The sequence below is a fragment of the Amblyraja radiata genome, chromosome 3, assembly GCF_010909765.2.
Source record: "Amblyraja radiata isolate CabotCenter1 chromosome 3, sAmbRad1.1.pri, whole genome shotgun sequence".
NCBI lineage: Eukaryota > Metazoa > Chordata > Chondrichthyes > Rajiformes > Rajidae > Amblyraja > Amblyraja radiata.
The window spans coordinates 107,024,346-107,045,380 of record NC_045958.1 but is presented as its reverse complement, the minus strand read 5'-3'; the positions used below and the strand labels follow the sequence as shown (position 1 = coordinate 107,045,380).

The following is a 21,035-nucleotide window of genomic DNA, read 5'->3' as shown; positions in this document are numbered from 1 at the left end:
GGTAATGGGTTGCTTGAGAGCCCATTATGATTGGTGCACTGTGAGTGGCATTGTGACATCATCATCTGAAGCTGCTGGAAAAAGGCTCTCTGTGAGAAGCGGGTTTTGTCTTTTTTTTTTAACTTTAATCGCCAATAACTTTTGAAATCGAGCATGCAATTTGAAGTGAACCTGATGAGGTCGTGGGGAGGAAAATGTGAGAAAGAATATGTAAAAATGTAAGAGTTTTAGGGTAGCGTTTTGAGGAAGATACAATGAATACAGACACAGACACAAGATCAGACTTTTATATGTATACAGATGGAACGTGTGGGACACAGCAGCGGAGGTCTTGACCCATCAGCAGTGGACAGCGGAATCCCAATGGAATCGATCGCCTGCGGGACACGTTTCTTCAACTGCACACTCAAGCGTTGTTTAAATGTGATCGGTACTCATGCCTCTATGACAATTTCTCTCTGTGAGTTACATATATGTCCTATCTGTCGCCCCCCACCCCGCACACATCCCCCCCCCCCCACCCACTTGGCATCCTCAAACCCCAAATGGATCCGGAGAGGATCAGTGCTTTGGTCCGGTCCTTTTATGGGTCCCTGTTCTTCGCAGATGGATTCAGCGGGGAGGCTCAGCGGGCCCTGTGGGAGGGTTTACCGACTGTAACTCGTGCCCTGTACCAGCTCAGGAGGGGCAAGTCCCCTGGGCTGGATGGGTTGATGGTAGAATTTGTTGGAGCTTTCTGGGATATTCTGGGGGGTGGGTACATGGTGGTTCTGGGGGGAGAGCCTGGCGACCAGGGAGATGCCTCTCTCGTGGCGTAGGGCAGTTGTCGTCTTGCTGTCCAAGAAGGGGAACTCCACATGTTGAAAACTGGCGCCCGGTCTCTCTCCTATGTACAGAGAATGAAGTATTTGCACGGGTGATGGCAAATCGCCTGTGCTCTGTGATGTCTCAACTGATTCAACCTGACCAGTCCTATACAGTCCCTGGCCAGTCCATCCACCTGGTTAGGGACCTGATTCATCTAGCCCAGGGTATTGGTCAGTCAGCTGCTTTTCTGTCTCTTGATCAGGAGAAGGTCTTTGATAGGGTAGAATGAATACCTCTTCGGGACGTTGCAAGCGTTCGGATTTAAACCGCATTTTGTAGCCCAGGTCCGGCTTTTGTATGCTGCAGTGGTGTGCCTTGGGAAGGTTAATGGTGTGTTGTTGGCTCCCTTTCATTTTGTGAGGAGGGTCCGTCAGGGGTGTCCCATGTCGGGTCAGTTGTACTCAGTCTGTGTGGAGCCGTTCCTGTGTCTTCCGAGGAGGAGGTTGACAGGCCTGGCCCTACCTGGCCCGGGGGAGGAGGTGGTACTTTCGGCGTTTGTCGATGATGTATTCCTTACGCTCAATGATCCTGGTGACCTGCGGAGGATGCGTGACTGCCAGAAGACGTTCTCAGCTGCATCTTCTGCCGGGATTAACTGGAGTAAGTGTTCTGGACTTTTAGTGGGTCAGTGGTAAGTAGACTCCCTGCCGGGAGGGATGACAATGTATTCGTGGGGCACCAGGCACCTCCTCTATCTGGGGGTTTACCTGAGTCCCACTAAGGATGGTTGGCTGGTGAACTGGCAGGAGTTGGAGAAGAAAGTGGTAGCCCAGCTGGGGCGCTGGTCAGGCCTGCTTGGAGTTCTTTCCTTTCAGGGGAGGGTGCTGGTCATAAACCAGCTGGTGGCCTCCATGTTATGGTACCGGCTGCCTACTCTTGTCCCGCCTTCCATTTTTGTAACTGCTTTACAGAAGAAGCTGGTGGATTTCTTTTGGGGAAATAGGAAACATTGGGTCTCCGCAGTGGTCCTGAGTCTCCCGTTAGAGGATGGCGGGCAGTCCTTGGTATGCGTGCGTACCCAGGTGGCGGCTCTCCATCTCAGGACTCTGCGGAGGTATATGTATGCGGACAACAGCCCCCCCCCCTCCCCCCCCCCCCAGATGGCACGCTCTGGCCATGTGTTTTTTCAGTCGGGGTCGTTGCCTAAGGGGGGGTTACGTGGCTCCCGGTGGCGGGCATCAGTCGACCCGCCTTACGGGGTTTGCCTAGTTTCTATGATGATGTGCTAACGAATTGAATTGAATTGAATCCTTTATTTGTCATTCAGACCTTTCGGTCTGAACGAAATGCTGTTGCCTGCAGCCATACATGTAATAATAACAAAACACAATAAACACAAATTAACATCCACCACAGTGAGTTCACCAAACACCTCCTAACTGTGATGGAGGCAAAAGTCCTAGAGTTACTGTCTCTTCCCTCCTCTTCTCCCTCTGCGCCGAGGCGATACCCCACCGGGCGATGGTATCAGTCCCGCGGTTCAAGCTCCGCGGCCCGGGGGTGGTCGAAGCTGCCGCCCTCCAGTCCAGCGGGCGCAGCTGTTGCAACGGGTGCTCCGGAAAACAGGCACCAGCCTGTGACCTGCGAGCTCCCGACATTGTCCTCCACTGGCCCGCGGCCGAGCCCCGGATCCAGGTCGCCGCCGCCTCAGCCGCCGGAGCACCGTCTCCGCCCCGCACCGGGCCGCCCACAAGGCAGCGTCTCAGCCCCGCACCGGGCTGCTCACACGGGAGCGCCTTCCAGCCGGTAGCCGAGCCGCTCACACGGGAGTGTCTCAGCCCCGCGCCGTCCGCCCTCACCGGAGCGCCGAGTCGTGCCGCTACCCGGACGTCGCCACAGCTCGAAGACGGCCAGCCTCGCGTTGGTGAGTCCTGGCTGGCTCTACCTCCGGACCCTCGAGGTCGGTCGCAGGTTGGAGGCCGCCAGCTCCGCCATTAGGCCTCAGCGCAGACGGGGGAAGAGAAGGGGGATACGACAAAAAAGTCGCATTCCCCCGAAGGGAGAGACAGAAAGCTCTGTTTCACCCTCCCCCCACACACATAACACCACCTAATAACCAAAAAAAAATTACTAAACTAGACAAAAAACCCCACAAAAAGTAAAAACAGACAGACTGCAGGCGAGCCGCAGCTGTATCACAGCGCCGCCACTTCCGGAACTTCCACAGTGAGGAATTTGGTTGTTTTCAGCCAGCGTGTTGCTCCACAGGGGGAGGGGGATGTTGTGGCTGCAGGACTGGCCGATCCTCACCCTGTCATAGCGGGTGTCGAGGAGAGGGCGCGCCTAGAGTGGTTCTGAATGAGCTCACCTCGCTCCGTCCTATTTGCTCATCGGGCCTAGGCTCCAGGATATTTCTCGGGCACCAGCTCCACACAACCTGAACCGCCTTTCCGAGATGCCCAGTATGCCATTTTGTGATGCGAACAGACGTATACTTTACACAATGCTCTTGCACATTCTGCACCTCCTTGCCTTCGTCTCCGTCCTGACACACCATGGCGGTCGGTGTTACCACCCGAAGGCGGAGGAGGTCTCCAGTGGGGGTCCCTCTACAAGGGAGTTGTCCCCCTTTACATTGGGGATCTGGGTTGGGAGAGTGTTGCACAGAGCGGTGGCATGTAATAAACGTTTGAGTTGGTTCACTGGCTCGTCAGCCGCCTGTATTTTTGTGCGGTGAGAAAGAGACCGTGTTCCACGTATATGGAGTGTGAGAGGCTACTGTCCCTGTACCAATATCTGAAAGATATTTCAATCCTTTCAACCCTCAATTTCTGGTTGCATTTTATTCCCACGATTCTAGTGTTTGGACATAAAGCAGGGAGTGGGGAGAGCCGATGGGTGGGGGGGGGGTTTGGATAACAGCTGCGAAGAAGCTGTTCTTGAGCCTGGTGAAGGGAAGACATGGTTTTTCAATGGGAGCGCGGTGTTTCTCTTATATGTCTTTATATTTAAACACCTTACTGTTTGCAGGAGCTTTTTGTGCTCACACTGCCTGCTTTCTCAAAGCTAGTTATTTTTCCACCAATCATTTTCGGATGCTCAGAAGTCATGAAGACTGTTTCATGCTTTCCCTTTACCTTCCATTTCTATCTCTCCCGCAGCTCATCTTTAACATTGTCTATCTCCAGGTTGAAATTAATTCAAACCAAAAGTGATTTGACAGGTTTGGCGTTGTTAATGCTGTAAACAATTGGTTACATTAACCGGATTTGTGACATACTTACATAACTTCGCGCCGGCTGCATTGACGGAATTCCGCACATGTGAATCACACAACGCCCCTCATTCAGTCCAGAAGCAACGCTGCGCCGTCGAGGAGCGGTAGTGAGCGAGACGATTCTTCAGAGGGACACAGTTGAGGAAGTATCCTACCGTCAAATATGCCATGCTGATGGTCGACTGCTGGAGGGGCAGAGCTGAGAGAACGCTGCACAGTCACTGGGACACAGTGCTGAGGGAACCCTTTGCTGTCAGAAGGGCAGAGTTGATCGATTTGCATACGGTTTAAAGGACCGCCGGGATAGATTGATACGTTGCCAGAAGTACAGGGGCAGTTATACACAACCAGAGAAACATTGATTTTCGAGCATATCCAGTGATTGTCTGCGAGATGGTCCGGTTGTGCGAGAGAGTCAGGCGGTATTTGACATTTGTTACTGGGATCATAGAGTGCCTAGGCTTCGCGGGGTTGCTCTATGGATGGCCCTCCCTTGTGTTTGTTTTGAAGAAAGAAGAGTACTTTGCTGATCTCTGCCTCTCGTTGCATAACACCAGCGATTCTGGAGCGAGGAATGTCACTGGTGAGTGCCCGTGGGACGGGGGAGAGGAGAAAATCAAGCGACTATACAGAGGGACAGAGCTAGACGATGGAGAAAGACAGATCAATGAAAAGTAGAACGTTGATGAAATATTCAGGAGACCAAGTTAAATAGTTGACGCCGACCGAGGCTGCTAACCCTGTCCCACTTAGGAAACCTGAACGGAAACCTGAACGGAAACCTCTGGAGACTTTGCGCCCCACCAAAGGTTTCCGTGCGGTTCTCGGAGGTTGCAGGTGGTTGCCGGAGGTTGCAGGTAGTGGAAGCAGGTAGGGAGACTGACAAAAACCTCCGGGAACCGCACGGAAACCTTGGGTGGGGCACAAGGTGTCCAGATGTTTCCGTTCAGGTTTCCTAAGTGGGACAGGGGCTAGGACGACGGTCCCAGTGACACCGTAACAGGCAGGCGCGCAGAGAATGTGATCGCAAAAGCGAAAAAGACACATATCTGAATCTGCGAATTTCACGATGAGATAAGAGTATCGTGGAAAAGTAAACATGGAATCTAGAAGCAAATTGTGTCCTAACATGTTCTCTCCACCTTCTTCATTCACCTTTACTCTTGAATTGCGAAAGTGGATGGAAGTGGAGAAACTGAGACAAAGTTACCGAGGGAGAGTAAAAGAGGTTAAGGAGAAGAGGGAAGTGGATACATTGGGCGGGAAATGTAGGGCATGAATATGGGGAGGGCGAAGGGAATGACCATTGAGCGAAGAAGCAAAGTGTGCAGGAGTGATTTCAGTAAAAAATGTGCTGCGCTGAACAGTGTGCAGGATGAAGGAAGGAGAAGCGAGACTTTGGTGCACTCACCATTGGTGAGCACGTTTCAGGCAACGCTGTCGCGGTGGGAGATAAATGGGAGGATTCACCGCTGCGAGAAGGACTAGGTTTGGGCAGAAAGGTTTTCCTATTGTCTCTTTACCAGGTCGCTGCATTTCTATGCGCACACTAGAACATTGGAAGCTGTGGCTACTCGCTCTTAAACATATGGAACTACAGACGCTGAATTGCAAAATATACGTTTTGCCGGAATAATTTATATCAGGCAGTGTCTTTGGAGAACATGATTAGGTTCTGTCACGTTTCGTGTCAGAACCCTCTTTCAGATTTACATCAAGGTAGTAAACTGGCAGAGATATGGAGGCGGGACAAAACCTGGCAAGTGATAGGGCGATGAAGGCGAGTTGTTTTGATACTAGTTGGACAAATGCCAGAGATTAAAATATAGGTGATAATTATAAAGTTAGGGGAAGGATTATCGGGAGGGGACAAACTGGATCCAAATCCAAGGGGGATGTTTTAGGTTAATTTCTTAAAATTGCATAATTTAACATTCATACTGTAAAGTTGCAAGCTACCCAGTTGCAGACCCTAGACTGTGGAACAGCATCCCCCTTCCCATCAGAACTGCCCCCTCCATCGACTCCTTTAAGTCAAGACTAAAAACTTATCTATACTCCCAAGCCTTTCCTGACGTCCACTGAGCGAGGGCTATATGTATATATGTATGTAGTTTGTTTGTTTATACTATTCTTATAACAAATGTAAAGCACTTTGGCCAACGAGAGTTGTTTTTTAAATGTGCTATATAAATAAATGTGACTTGACTTGACTATATCCATGGAAGTACTGTTGGTGTCCAAGGATGGGTGTAAGGGAGGAGGTATGGGAAGATGTGTCAATTCCCGTGTGATTGCAGAGGTAACAAACTGAGCAAGGTGTGTTTGGGTGCGAATGTATGAGGGAACCAGGGAGTTATGGAGGAATTAGTGTCCACGGAAGTAGGATAAGGGTGGCATGGGAAGGCGAGACTGGTGGTAGGATCACGTTGTAGGTGCCAGGGATATCGTAGATTGCTGGATTGGATGTGGAAACCGAAAGAGTGAAAATTGAGGACGAGTGGAGGTCTGTCCTAGTTCCACCTGTGGAGAGAGTGGAAAAAGCAGAACTACAAGAGATGCTGGTGATGGATCTATCCACGGCAACAGGGAATAACCCGCGTTTTCAATAGGCTGCAATATATGATTGAATATCACGAGGGAATTCAAAGTTGCTTTAAAAGTAGATATTCTGTTTGCTGCATGCTCCCCTCTCTCTACCCTCTCTCACAGTACCTCTACTCTTACAATGTGTCCTTACACTTCACAGTTTGCATTTTCATTTCCCATCCACATTCTCTTATTCTGTCTCGTTGTCCCCCCTTGCCCGCTTTATCTGAAATTATCTCCCTCTTTCACACTAAACCACGTCTCCATCCTAGCTAACACTTCAGATTTCTTCGTTTTCTCCGTTGCCTTTGCCTATCGCGGTGATTTACCTATTTCCTTCATCCAAGCATTCTTTAATTTTCAACAGCTTTATTCATCCCCTCCCTCTCTCTGTCCCTGTCTTTCTTCCGCCATCTCCCTTCCTTACTTCCTCGCTCTATATATCTCTTTCGCTCAATAACTCTCACCAACTGTCTCTCCGACTAGATTGTGATTTGCAGGATGAACGATTCACGCTGATCTTCACAATTGCCGCTTTCGTCATGCCTGTCACTACCGTGGCCAACGGCTTCCTGCTCGACTACTTCGGTACTGTGGTCACTCGTCTCCTGGCTATGTAAGTTATTCTTGATTGCTTTGTTCAGTGTTGGTATAGGGGTAAAGAGGTTCTTCTGCAGTTGTATAGGGCTCTGGTGATACCACACCTGGAGTATTGTGTACAGTTTTGGTCTCATAATTTGAGGAAGGACATCCTTGTGATTGAGGCAGTGCAGCGTAGGTTCACGAGATTGATCCCTGGGATGGCGGGACTGTCATGTGAGGAAAGATTAAAAAGACTAAGCTTGTATTCACTGGAGTTTAGAAGGATTAGGGGGGATCTTATAGAAACATATAAAATTACTAGACTAAGTGGGACCCATTGGGTCCCAGCTTCACACGGGAGGGCTGGTCCCCCAATGCAATATTCCACCTCTGCACCAATTCCAATATTGCTGGCCAGTGGGGGGGGGGGACCAAAAAAACATATTTTGCAAACATTTTAGAACCAATAGAGGCACTTTTTGCAAGCATTTTAGAACCAATAGATGCACATTTTGCAAGCATTTTAGAACCAATTGACATTTTTTTGCAAGCATTTTAGAACCAATAGAGACACTTTTTGCAAACATTTTAGAACCAATAAACACTTTTTGCAATCATTTTAGAACCAATAAACACCTTTTGCAAGCATTTTAGAACCAATAGACATTTTATTTGCATTTTAGAACCAATAGTCACTTTTTGCAAGCATTTAGAACCAATAGAGACACTTTTTGTAAGCATTTAGAACCATTAGAGACACTTTTTGCAAGCATTTAGAACCAATAGACACTTTTTTGCAAGCATTTTAGAACCAATAGACACTTTTTGCAAGCAGTTTAGAACCAAATAGAGACCCTTTTTACAACCATTTTAGAACCAATAGAGACACTGCAAGCATTTTAGAACCAATAGAGACACTCTCTGGAAGCATTTTAGAATGAATAGAGACACTCTCTGCAAACATTTTTGAACCATTAGACACTTATAGAACCATTGTAGAACCAATAGAGACACTTTTTGCAACCATTTTAGAACCAATAGAGACACTTTTTGCTACCATTTTAGAACCAATAGAGACACTTTGCAACCATTTTAGAACCAAAAAGGACACTTTCTGCAAGCATTTTAGAACCAATAGACTGTTGTTTGTCATGCACATCAATGATCTGGATGACGGTGTGGTAAATTGGATTAGTAAGTATGCAGATGATACTAAGATAGGTGGTGTTGTGGATAATGAAGTAGATTTCCAAAGTCTATAGAGAGATTTAGGCCATTTGGAAGAATGGGCTGAAAGATGGCAGATGGAGTTTAATGCTGATAAGTGTGAGGTGCTACATCTTGGCAGGTAAAATCAAAATAGGAGGTACATGGTTAATGGTAGCAAATTGAGGAATGCAGTTGAACAGAGGGATCTAGGAATAACTGTGCCTAGTTCCCTGAAGGTGGAATCTCGTGTAGATAGGGTGGTAAAGAAAGCTTTTGGTATGCTAGCCTTTATAAATCAGAGCATTGAGTATAGAAGTTGGGATGTAATGTTAAAATTGTACAAGGCATTGGTGAGACCAATTCTGGAGTATGGTGTACAATTTTTGTCGCCCAATTATTGGAAGGATGTCAACAAAATAGAGAGAGTGCAGAGGAGATTTACTAGAATGTTGCCTGGGTTTCAGCATCTAAGTTACAGAGAAAGGTTGAATAAGTTAGGTCTTTATTCTCTGGATCGCAGAAGGTTAAGGGGGAACTTGATAGAGGTCTTTAAAATGATGAGAGGGTTAGACAGAGTTGACGTGGGCAAGCTTTTCCCATTGAGAGTAGGGAAGATTCAAACAAGAGGACATGACTTCAGAATTAATGGACAGAAGTTTAGGGGTAACATGAGGGGGAACTTCTTTATTCAGAGAGTGGTAGCTGAGTGGAATGAGCTTCCAGTGGAAGTGGTGGAGGCAGGTTCGATTTTATCATTTAAAAATAAATTGGATAGGTATATGGATGGGAAAGGAATGGAGGGTTATGGTCTGAGTGCAGGTAGATGGGACTAGGGGAAAATAATTGTTCGGCACGGACTTGTAGGGTCGAGATGGCCTGTTTCCGTGCTGTAATTGTTATATGGTTATATGGTTTTTGCAAGCATTTTAGAACCAATAGATACGTTTTGCAAGCATTTTAGAACCTAGACACGTTTTGCCGGCATTTTAGAACCAAAAGAGACTTTTTGCAAGCATTTTAAAACCAAAAGAGACACTTTTTGCAAGCATTTCAGAACCAATAGAGGCACTTTTTGCAAGCATTTTAAGACCAATAGACACTTTTTGCAAGCATTTTAAAACCAATAGACACTTTTTGCTAACATTTTAGAACCAATAAACACTTTTTGCAAGCATTTTAGTACCAATAGACACTTTTGCAAGCATTTTAGAACCAAAAGAGACACTTTTTGCAAACATTTTAGAACCAAAAGAGACACTTTTTGCAAACATTTTAGAACCAATAAACACTTTTTACAAGCATTTAAGAACCAATAGACATTTTTTTGCATGCATTTTAGAACCAATAGAGACAGTTTTTACAAGCTATTTAGAACCAATAAACACTTTTTGCAAGCAGTTTAGAACCAAATAGAGACACTTTTTACAACCATTTTGAACCAATAGAGACACTCTCTGCAAGCATTTTAGAACCAATAGAGACACTCTCTGCAAGCATTTTAGAATGAATAGAGACACTCTCTGCAAGCATTTTAGAACCATTAGACACTTATAGAACCATTGTAGAACCAATAGAGGCACTTTTTGCGACCAATTTAGAACCAATAGAGATACATTTGCAACCATTTTAGAACCAATAGAGACACTTTGCAACCATTTTAAAACCAAAAAGGACACTTTCTGCAAGCATTTTAGAACCAATAGCCACTGTTGTTTGTCATGTACATCAATGATCTGGATGAAGGTGTGGTAAATTGGATTAGTATGCAGATGATACTAAGATAGGTGGTGTTGTGGATAATGAAGTAGATTTCCAAAGTCTACAGAGAGATTAGATTAGATTAGATTAGATTAAACTTTATTAATCCCCTTATTCAGGTAAAATTCTGATGTCCTTGCAGCACACTAAAGATTTAGGCCATTTAGAAGAATGGGCTGAAAGATTGCAGATGGAGTTTATTGCTGATAAGTGTGAGGTGCTACATCTTGGCTGGACAAATCAAAATAGGACGTACATGGTTAATGGTAGCGAATTGAGGAATGCAGTTGAACAGAGGGATCTAGGAATAACTGTGCATAGTTCCCTGAAGGTGGAATCTCGTGTAGGTAGGGTGGTAAAGAAAGCTTTTGGTATGCTAGCCTTTATAAATCAGAGCATTGAGTATAGAAGTTGGGATGTAATGTTAAAATTGTACAAGGCATTGGTGAGACCAATTCTGGAGTATGGTGTACAATTTTGGTCGCCCAATTATAGGAAGGATTTCAACAAAATAGAGAGAGTGCAGAGGAGATTTACTAGAATGTTGCCTGGGTTTCAGCAACTAAGTTACAGAGAAAGGTTGAATAAGTTAGGTCTTTATTCTCTGGAGCGCAGAAGGTTAAGGGGGGACTTGATAGAGGTCTTTAAAATGATGAGAGGGATAGACAGAGTTGATGTGGACAAGCTTTTCCCATTGAGAGTAGGGAAGATTTTTGCAAGCATTTTAGAACTAATAGAGACACTTTTTGCAAGTAATTTAGAACTAATAGAGACACTTTTACAAGCATTTTAGAACCAATTGACATTTTTTTGCAAGCATTTTAGAACCAATAGAGACACTTTTTGCAATCATTTTAAAACCAATAGACACTTTTTGCGGACATTTTAGAAACAATAAACACCTTTTGCAAGCATTTTAGAACCAATAAACACTTTTTGCAACAATTTTAGAACCAAAAGAGGCACTTTTTGCAAGCATTTTGGAACCAATAGAGACACTTTTTGCAAGTATTTTAGAACCAATAGAGACACTTTTTGCATGCATATTAGAACCACAAAAGACACTTTCTGCAAGCATTGTAGAACCAAGAGACACTTTTTGTAAGCATTTTAGAACCAAAAGAGACTTTTTGCAAGCATTTTAGAAACAATATAGGCACTTTTGGCAAACATTTTAGAACCAATAGAGGCATTTTTTGCAAGCATTTTAGAACCAATAGAGGCACTTCTTGCATTTTAGAACCAATAGAGGCACTTCTTGCAAGCATTTTAAAACTATTAGACACTTTTTGCAAGCATTTTAAAACCAATAGACACTTTTTGCTAACATTATAGAACCAATAAACACTTTTTGCAAGCATTTTAGAACCAATAAACACTTTTTGCAAGCATTGTAAAAGCAAAAAAGACAATTTTGCAACCATTTTAGAACCAAAAGAGACACTTTTTGCAAACATATTAGAACCAATAATCACTTTTTGCAAGCATTTTAGAACCAATAGCCATTTGTTTTGCAAGCATTTTAGAACCAATAGAGACACCTTTTGCAAGCATTTTAGAACCAAAAGACACTTTTTGCAAGCATTGTAAAAGCAAAAAAGACACCTTTGCAACCATTTTAGAACCAATAGAGACACTTTTTGCATGCATATTAGAACCACAAAAGACACTTTCTGCAAGCATTGTAGAACCAAGAGACTTATTGTAAGCAGTTTAGAACCAAAAGAGACTTTTTGCAAGCATTTTAGAACCAATATAGGCACTTTTTGCAAACATTTTCGAACCAATAGAGGCACTTTTTGCAAACATTTTAGAACCAATAGAGGCACTTTTTGCAAGCATTTTAGAACCAATAGAGGCACTTTTTGCAAGCATTTTAGAACCAATAGAGACACTTTTTGCAAGCATTTTAGAACTAATAGAGACACTTTTTGCAAGCAATTTAGAACCAATAGAGACACTTTTTGCAAGTATTTTAGAATCAATAGACACTTTTTGCATTTTATAACCAATAGAGACACTTTTTGCAAGCATTTTAGAACCAATAGAGACACTTTTTTCATGCTTATAAGAACCACAAAATACACTTTCTGCAAGCATTGTGGAACCAAGAGACACTTTTTGTAAACATTTTAGAACCAAAAGAGACTTTTTGCAAGCATTTTATAACCAATAGAGGCACTTTTTGCAAACATTTTAAAACCAATAGAGGCACTTTTTGCAAGCATTTTAGAACCAATAGGCACTTTTTGCAAGCATTTTAGAACCAAAAGAGACACTTTTTGCAAACATATTAGAACCAATAATCACTTTTTGCAAGCATTTTAGAACCAATAGCCATTTGTTTTGCAAGCATTTTAGAACCAATAGAGACACCTTTTGCAAGCATTTTAGAACCAATAGAGACACTATTTGAAAGCATTTTAGAACTAATAGAGACACTTTTTGCAAGCAATTTAGAACCAATAGAGACACTTTTTGAAGCATTTTAGAACTAATAGAGACACTTTTTGCAAGCAATTTAGAACCAATAGAGACACTTTTTGAAGCATTTTAGAACTAACAGACATTTTTTTGCAAGCATTTTAGAACCAATATAGACACTTTTTGCATGCATATTAGAACCACAAAAGGCACTTTCTGCAAGCTTTGTAGAACCAAGAGACTTTTTGTAAGCATTTTAGAACCAAAAGAGACTTTTTGCAAGCATTTTAGAACCAATAGAAGCACTTTTTGCAAACATTTTAGAACCAATAGAGGCACTTTTTGCAAACATTTTAGAACCAATAAGCACTTTTTGCAAGCATTTTAGAACCAATAGAGACACATTTTGCAAGCATTTTAGAAACAATAGACACTTTTTGCTAACATTATAGAACCAATAAACACTTTTTGCAAACATTTTAGAACCAATAAACACTTTTTGCAAGCATTGTAAAAGCAAAAAAGACAATTTTGCAACCATTTTAGAACCAAAAGAGACACTTTTTGCAAACATATTAGAACCAATAATCACTTTTTGCAAGCATTTTAGAACCAATAGCCATTTGTTTTGCAAGCATTTTAGAACCAATAGAGACACCTTTTGCAAGCATTTTAGAACCAATAGAGACACTATTTGCATTTTAGAACTAATAGAGACACTTTTTGCAAGCAATTTAGAACCAATAGAGACACTTTTTGAAACATTTTAGAACTAATAGACTTTTTTTGCAAGCATTTTAGAACCAATAGAGGCACTTTTTGCAAACATTTTAGAACCAATAGAGGCACCTTTTGCAAACATTTTAGAACCAATAGAGGAACTTTTTGCAAGCATTTTAGAACCAATAGAGACACTTTTTGCAAGCATTTTAGAACTAATAGAGACTTTTGCAAGCAATTTAGAACCAATAGAGACACTTTTTGCAAGCAATTTAGAACCAATAGAGACACTTTTTGCAAGCATTTTAGAACCAATTGACATGTTTTTGCAAGCATTTTAGAACCAATAAACACTTTTTGCAATCATTTTAGAACCAATAAACACTTTTTGCAAGCATTTTAGAACCAATAGACATTTCTTTTGCATTTTAGAACCAATAGACACTTTTTGCATGCATATTAGAACCACAAAGGCACTTTCTGCAAGCATTGTAGAACCAAGAGACACTTTTTGTAAGCATTTTAGAACCAAAATAGACTTTTTGCAAGCATTATAGAACCAATAGAGGCACTTTTTGCAAACATTTAAAAACCAATAGAGGCACTTTTTGCAAGCATTTTAGAACCAATAGAGACACCTTTTGCATGCATATTAGAACCACAAAAGACACTTTCTGCAAGCATTGTAGAACCAAGAGACACTTTTTGTAAGCATTTTAGAACCAAAAGAGACTTTTTGCAAGCATTTTAGAAACAATATAGGCACTTTTTGCAAAACATTTTAGAACCAATAGAGGCACTTTTTGCAAGCATTTTAGAACCAATAGAGACACTTTTTTCAAGCATTTTAGAACCAATTGACATTTTTTTGCAAGCATTTTAGAACCAATAGAGACACTTTTTGCAAGCATTTTAGAACCAATAGAGGCACTTCTTGCAAGCTTTTTAGAACCAATAGAGGCACTTCTTGCAAGCATTTTAAAACCATTAGACACTTTTGAAAGCATTTTAAAACCAATAGACACTTTGTGCTAACATTATAGAACCAATAAACACTTTTTGCAAGCATTTTAGAACCAATAAACACTTTTTGCAAGCATTGTAAAAGCAAAAAAGACAATTTTGCAACCATTTTAGAACCAAAAGAGACACTTTTTGCAAAAATATTAGAACCAATAAACACTTTTTGCAAGCATTTTAGAACCAATAAACACTTTTTGCAATCATTTTAAAACCAATAAACACTTTTTGCAAGCATTTTAGAACCAATAGACACTTTTTGCATGCATACTGGAACCACAAAGGCACTTTCTGCAAGCATTGTAGAACCAAGACACTTTTTGTAAGCATTTTAGAACCAAAAGTGACTTTTTGCAAGCATTTTAGAACCAATAGAGGCACTTTTTGCAAACATTTTAGAACCAATAGAGGCATTTTTTGCAAACATTTTAGAACCAATAGAGGCACTTTTTGCAAGCATTTTAAAACCAATAGAGGCACTTTTTGCAAGCATTTTAGAACCAATAGACACTTATTGCATTTTAGAACCAATAGACATTTTTTGCAAGCATTTTAGAACTAATAGAGACTTTTTGCAAGCAATTTAGAACCAATAGAGACACTTTTTGCAAGCAATTTAGAACCAATAGAGACACTTTTTGCAAGCAATTTAGAACCAATAGAGACACCTTTTGCAAGCATTTTAGAACCAATTGACATTTTTTGCATTTTAGAACCAATAAACACGTTTTGCAATCATTTTAGAACCAATAAACACTTTTTGCAAGCATTTTAGACCCAATAGACATTTTTTTTGCAAGCATTTTAGAACCAATAGACACTTTTTGCATGCATATTAGAACCACAAAGGCACTTTCTGCAAGCATTGTAGAACCAAGAGACTTTTTGCAAGCATTTTAGAACCAAAAGAGACTTTTTGCAAGCATTTTAGAACCAATAGAGGCACTTTTTGCAAGCATTTTAAAACCAACAGAGGCACTTTTTGCAAACATTTTAGAACTAATAGAGACACTTTTTGCAAGCAATTTAGAACCAATAGAGACACTTTTGCAAGCATTTTAAAACCTATAGACACTATTTGCAAGCATTTTAAAACAAATAGACACTTTTTGCTGACATTTTAGAACCAATAAACACTTTTTGCAAGCATTTTAGAACCAAAAGACACTTTTTGCAAGCATTGTAAAAGCAAAAAAGACACTTTTGCAACCATTTTAGAACCAAAAGAGACACTTTTTGCAAGCATTTTAGAACCAATAGAGACACATTTTGCAAGCATTTTAGAACCAATAGAGACACCTTTTGCATGCATATTAGAACCACAAAAGACACTTTCTGCAAGCATTGTAGAACCAAGAGACACTTTTTGTAAGCATTTTAGAACCAAAAGAGACTTTTTGCAAGCATTTTAGAACCAATAGACACTTTTTGCAAGCATTTTAGAACCAATAGAGGCACTTCTTGCAAGCATTTTAGAACCAATAGAGGCACTTTTTGCAAGCATTTTAAAACCAATAGACACGTTTTGCTAACATTATAGAACTAATAAACACTTTTTGCAACCATTTTAGAACCAAAAGAGACACTTTTTGCAAACATATTAGAACCAATAAACACTTTTGGCAAGCATTTTAGAACCAATAGACATTTTTTTTGCAAGCATTTTAGAACCAATAGAGACACCTTTTGCAAGCATTTTAGAACCAATAGAGACACTATTTGCAAGCATTTTAGAACTAATAGAGACACTTTTTGCAAGCAATTTAGAACCAATAGAGACACGTTTTGAAGCATTTTAGAACCAATAGACATTTTTTTGCAAGCATTTTAGAACCAATAGAGACACTTTTTGCATGCATATTAGAACCACAAAAGGCACTTTCTGCAAGCTTTGTAGAACCAAGAGACACTTTTTGTAAGCATTTTAGAACCAAAAGAGACTTTTTGCAAGCATTTTAGAACCAATAGAGGCACTTTTTGCAAACATTTTAGAACCAATAGAGGCACTTTTTGCAAGCATTTTAGAACCAATAGAGACACTTTTAAAAGCGTTTTAGAACAAATTTACATTTTTTTTGCAAGCATTTTAGAACCAATAGAGACACTTTTTGCAAGCATTTTAGAACCAATAGGCACTTTTTGCAAGCATTTTAAAACCAATAGACACTTTTTGCAAGCATTTAAAAACCAATAGACACTTTTTGCTGACATTTTAGAACCAATAAACACTTTTTGCATTTTAGAACCAATAAACACTTTTTGCAAGCATTTTAGAACCAAAAGACACTTTTTGCAAGCATTTTAGAACCAATAGAGGCACTTTTTGCAAGCATTTTAGAACCAATAGAGGCACATTTTGCAAGCGTTTTAGAACCAATAGAGGCACCTTTTGGAAGCATTTTAGAACCAATAGAGGCACTTTTTGCAAACATTTTAGAACCAATAGAGGCACTTTTTGCAAGCATTTTAGAACCAATAGAGGCACCTTTTGCAAGCGTTTTATAACCAATAGGGCCACCTTTTGGAAGCATTTTAGAAAATAGAGACATTTTTTGCAAGCATTTTAGAACTAATAGAGACACTTTTTGCAAGCAATTTAGAACCAATAGAGACACTTTTAAAAGCGTTTTAGAACAAATTTACATTTTTTTGGCAAGCATTTTAGAACCAATAGAGACACTTTTTGCAAGCATTTTAGAACCAATAGGCACTTTTTGCAAGCATTTTAAAACCAATAGACACTTTTTGCAAGCATTTTAAAACCAATAGACACTTTTTGCTGACATTTTAGAACCAATAAACACTTTTTGCATTTTAGAACCAATAAACACTTTTTGCAAGCATTTTAGAACCAAAAGACACCTTTTGCAAGCATTGTAAAAGCAAAGACACTTTTGCAACCATTTTAGAACCAAAAGAGGCACTTTTTGCAAACATATTAGAACCAATAAACACTTTTGGCAAGCATTTTAGAACCAATAGACATTTTTTTTGCAAGCATTTTAGAACCAATAGAGACACCTTTTGCAAGCATTTTAGAACCAATAGAGACACTATTTGCAAGCATTTTAGAACTAATAGAGACACTTTTTGCAAGCAATTTAGAACCAATAGAGACACGTTTTGAAGCATTTTAGAACCAATAGACATTTTTTTGCAAGCATTTTAGAACCAATAGAGACACTTTTTGCATGCATATTAGAACCACAAAAGGCACTTCCTGCAAGCTTTGTAGAACCAAGAGACACTTTTTGTAAGCATTTTAGAACCAAAAGAGACTTTTTGCAAGCATTTTAGAACCAATAGAGGCACTTTTTGCAAACATTTTAGAACCAATAGAGGCACTTTTTGCAAACATTTTAGAACCAATAGAGGCACTTTTTGCAAACATTTTAGAACCAATAGAGGCACTTTTTGCAAGCATTTTAGAACCAATAGAGGCACTTTTTGCAAGCGTTTTAGAACCAATAGAGGCACCTTTTGGAAGCATTTTAGAAAATAGAGACATTTTTTGCAAGCATTTTAGAACTAATAGAGACACTTTTTGCAAGCAATTTAGAACCAATAGAGACACTTTTAAAAGCGTTTTAAAACCAATAGACACTTTTTGCAAGCATTTTAAAACCAATAGACACTTTTTGCTGACATTTTAGAACCAATGAACACTTTTTGCATTTTAGAACCAATAAACACTTTTTGCAAGCATTTTAGAACCAAAAGACACTTTTTGCAAGCATTTTAGAACCAAGAGAGGCACTTTTTGCAAGCATTTTAGAACCAATAGAGGCACATTTTGCAAGCGTTTTAGAACCAATAGAGGCACCTTTTGGAAGCATTTTAGAACCAATAGAGGCACTTTTTGCAAACATTTTAGAACCAATAGAGGCACTTTTTGCAAGCATTTTAGAACCAATAGGGCCACCTTTTGGAAGCATTTTAGAAAATAGAGACATTTTTTGCAAGCATTTTAGAACTAATAGAGACACTTTTTGCAAGCAATTTAGAACCAATAGAGACACTTTTAAAAGCGTTTTAGAACAAATTTACATTTTTTTGGCAAGCATTTTAGAACCAATAGAGACACTTTTTGCAAGCATTTTAGAACCAATAGGCACTTTTTGCAAGCATTTTAAAACCAATAGACACTTTTTGCAAGCATTTTAAAACCAATAGACACTTTTTGCTGACATTTTAGAACCAATAAACACTTTTTGCATTTTAGAACCAATAAACACTTTTTGCAAGCATTTTAGAACCAAAAGACACTTTTTGCAAGCATTGTAAAAGCAAAGACACGTTTGCAACCATTTTAGAACCAAAAGAGGCACTTTTTACTAGCATTTTGGAACCAATAGAGACACTTTTTGCCAGCATTTTAGAACCAATATAGACACTTTTTGCATGCATATTAGAACCACAAAAGACACTTTCTGCAAGCATTGTAGAACCAAGAGACTTATTGTAAGCAGTTTAGAACCAAAAGAGACTTTTTGCAAGCATTTTAGAACCAATATAGGCACTTTTTGCAAGCATTTTAAAACCAATAGACACTTTTTGCTGACATTTTTGAACCAATAAACACTTTTTGCAAGCATTTTAGAACCAATAAACACTTTTTGCAAGCATTTTAGAACCAAAAGACTTTTTGCAAGCATTGTAAAAGCAAAAAAGACAATTTTGCAACCATTTTAGAACCAAAAGAGACACTTTCTGCAAACATTTTAGAACCAATAAACACTTTTTGCAAGCATTTTAGAACCAATAGACATTTTTGTTGCAAGCATTTTAGAACCAATAGACACTTTTTGCATGCATATTAGAACCACAAAAGACACGTTCTGCAAGCATTGTAGAACCAAGAGACACTTTTTGTAAGCATTTTAGAACCAAAAGATACATTTTGCAAGCATTTTAGAAACAATAGAGGCACTTGCAAAAAATTTAGAACCAATAGAAGCACTTTTTGCATTTTAGAACCAATAGAGGCACTTTTTGCAAGAATTTAAAAACCAATAGACACTTTTTGCAACCATTTTAGAACCAAAAGAGACTTTTTGCAAGCATTTTAGAACCAATAGACACTTTTTGCAAGCATTTTAGAACCAATAGACACTTTTTGCAAACATTTAGAACTAATAAACACTTTTTGCAAGCCTTTTAGAACCAATAGACACTTTTTGCATGCATTTTAGAACCACATTAAGGGCCCTCACAGTTGAGTAGACATGTGTTCAGTGTTATTCACAGCTCAGAGAAACGTGACCCTCTGGCTTCCTCCATCTTGAAAAGACTGAGTGAGGCACACCACTTCCGGGTTTTATAGCCTCTCCCCCTCCCTCCAGCAGGGGCAGCAGAGAGAATGGCAAATCTTTAAAAAAAAATAATATATCTCTAACTTTTCATCGATGGGAAAAATCCTCCGGTCCCGAAAGGCGTAGGGCGGCTCTGAGCGAGGTGGGCAAAAATGACGGCCCTAAGTGGCGGCGTTCTCTCGGAAATCACGCCACAGTGTGCCAAAAGCGGTCAAGATCAGACTTTTAGTAATATAGATAAAAAGGACTGGACAAGCAAGATGCAGGAAAAATGTTCCGAATGTTGGGCGAGTCCAGAACCAGGGGCCACAGTCTTAGAATAAAGGGGAGGGCATTTAAGACTGTGGGGAGAAAAAAACGTTTTCGTCCAGAGAGTTGTGAATTTATGGAATTACCTGCCACAGAGGGCAGTGGATGCCAAGTCACTGGATGGATTTAAGAGAGAGTTAGATAGAGCTCTAGGGGCTAGTGGAGTCAAGGGATATGGGGAGAAGGCAGGCATGGGGGACGATCAGCCATGATCACAATGAATGGCGGTGCTGGGTCGAAAGGCCGAATGGCCTCCTCCTGTACCTATTTTCTATGTTTCTATGTTGCCGGAAGAGCATCAAGAGGAGTGAGGGTATACTGAGCAATGCTGCAGGAGTCTTGGTGAAGTTGAAGGGGTCGTGACAAGTGGGTCCTGGGACGGGTCACGTTGTATTTGAATGCCGAGATGGTCACAGTGTCGTGGGTGTAACACATGAGAGGTATTCTGAGGGGAGAGATGTTTAAATAATACAGGGACAAAGTTAGGGGTGGGGCAAAGAAAGCATCACGTATAAAAAAACAAACATTCATCTTGGCAGGCATATCAGCAGAAGCCATTTAGAGATGTTAATGGCCGAGGAAGCAATGTAGTTACAGGGGTTGCTGCTATAATCAGAGGCCTCTGCAAAAACGGAAGGTCGCCCATAGTGTTCAGGGAGTGAATGAGAAAGTGGGATAACATAGAACAAGTTCAACCGTTGATCGACGGTCAGCATGGAATCGGTGGGCCGAAGAGCCTATTTCCACACAGTATCTCTAAACAAGTTATACTAAATAAGATAAGGCAGCAACTGCGGTGAGCGAAACACGATTTACGTATCATCTTGACGAGCGTTCATCGGCGGTATTAACCAATCATGACGCTGTCTGATTTGCAGGGTGGAATTATTGGGGTATATTTCTTCACATGGCACTGTGGCTTAAAGTTGTAGAGTTATAACCAACAAATAATGGTAAGATTAAACGAGAACTTACCAGTTTGAAGTTTGATCTTTATTTTATGAGGAGTTACCATGAGCGATTACGTG

General features: G+C 40.5%; 1 protein-coding gene across 1 annotated transcript in view; it reads left to right on the top strand.

The window, feature by feature from the left end:
- The first annotated feature begins 4,272 nt into the window (after nt 1–4,272).
- LOC116971586 (solute carrier family 43 member 3-like) overlaps nt 4,273–21,035 on the top strand; it is a 50,279-nt gene continuing 33,516 nt past the window's right edge. The window contains exons 1-2 of the mRNA XM_033018820.1: nt 4,273–4,667; nt 7,160–7,289. Of these exons, the coding sequence (XP_032874711.1) occupies nt 4,478–4,667; nt 7,160–7,289 (320 nt within the window). The 5' untranslated portion in view covers nt 4,273–4,477. The remainder of the gene's footprint in view (nt 4,668–7,159; nt 7,290–21,035) is intronic.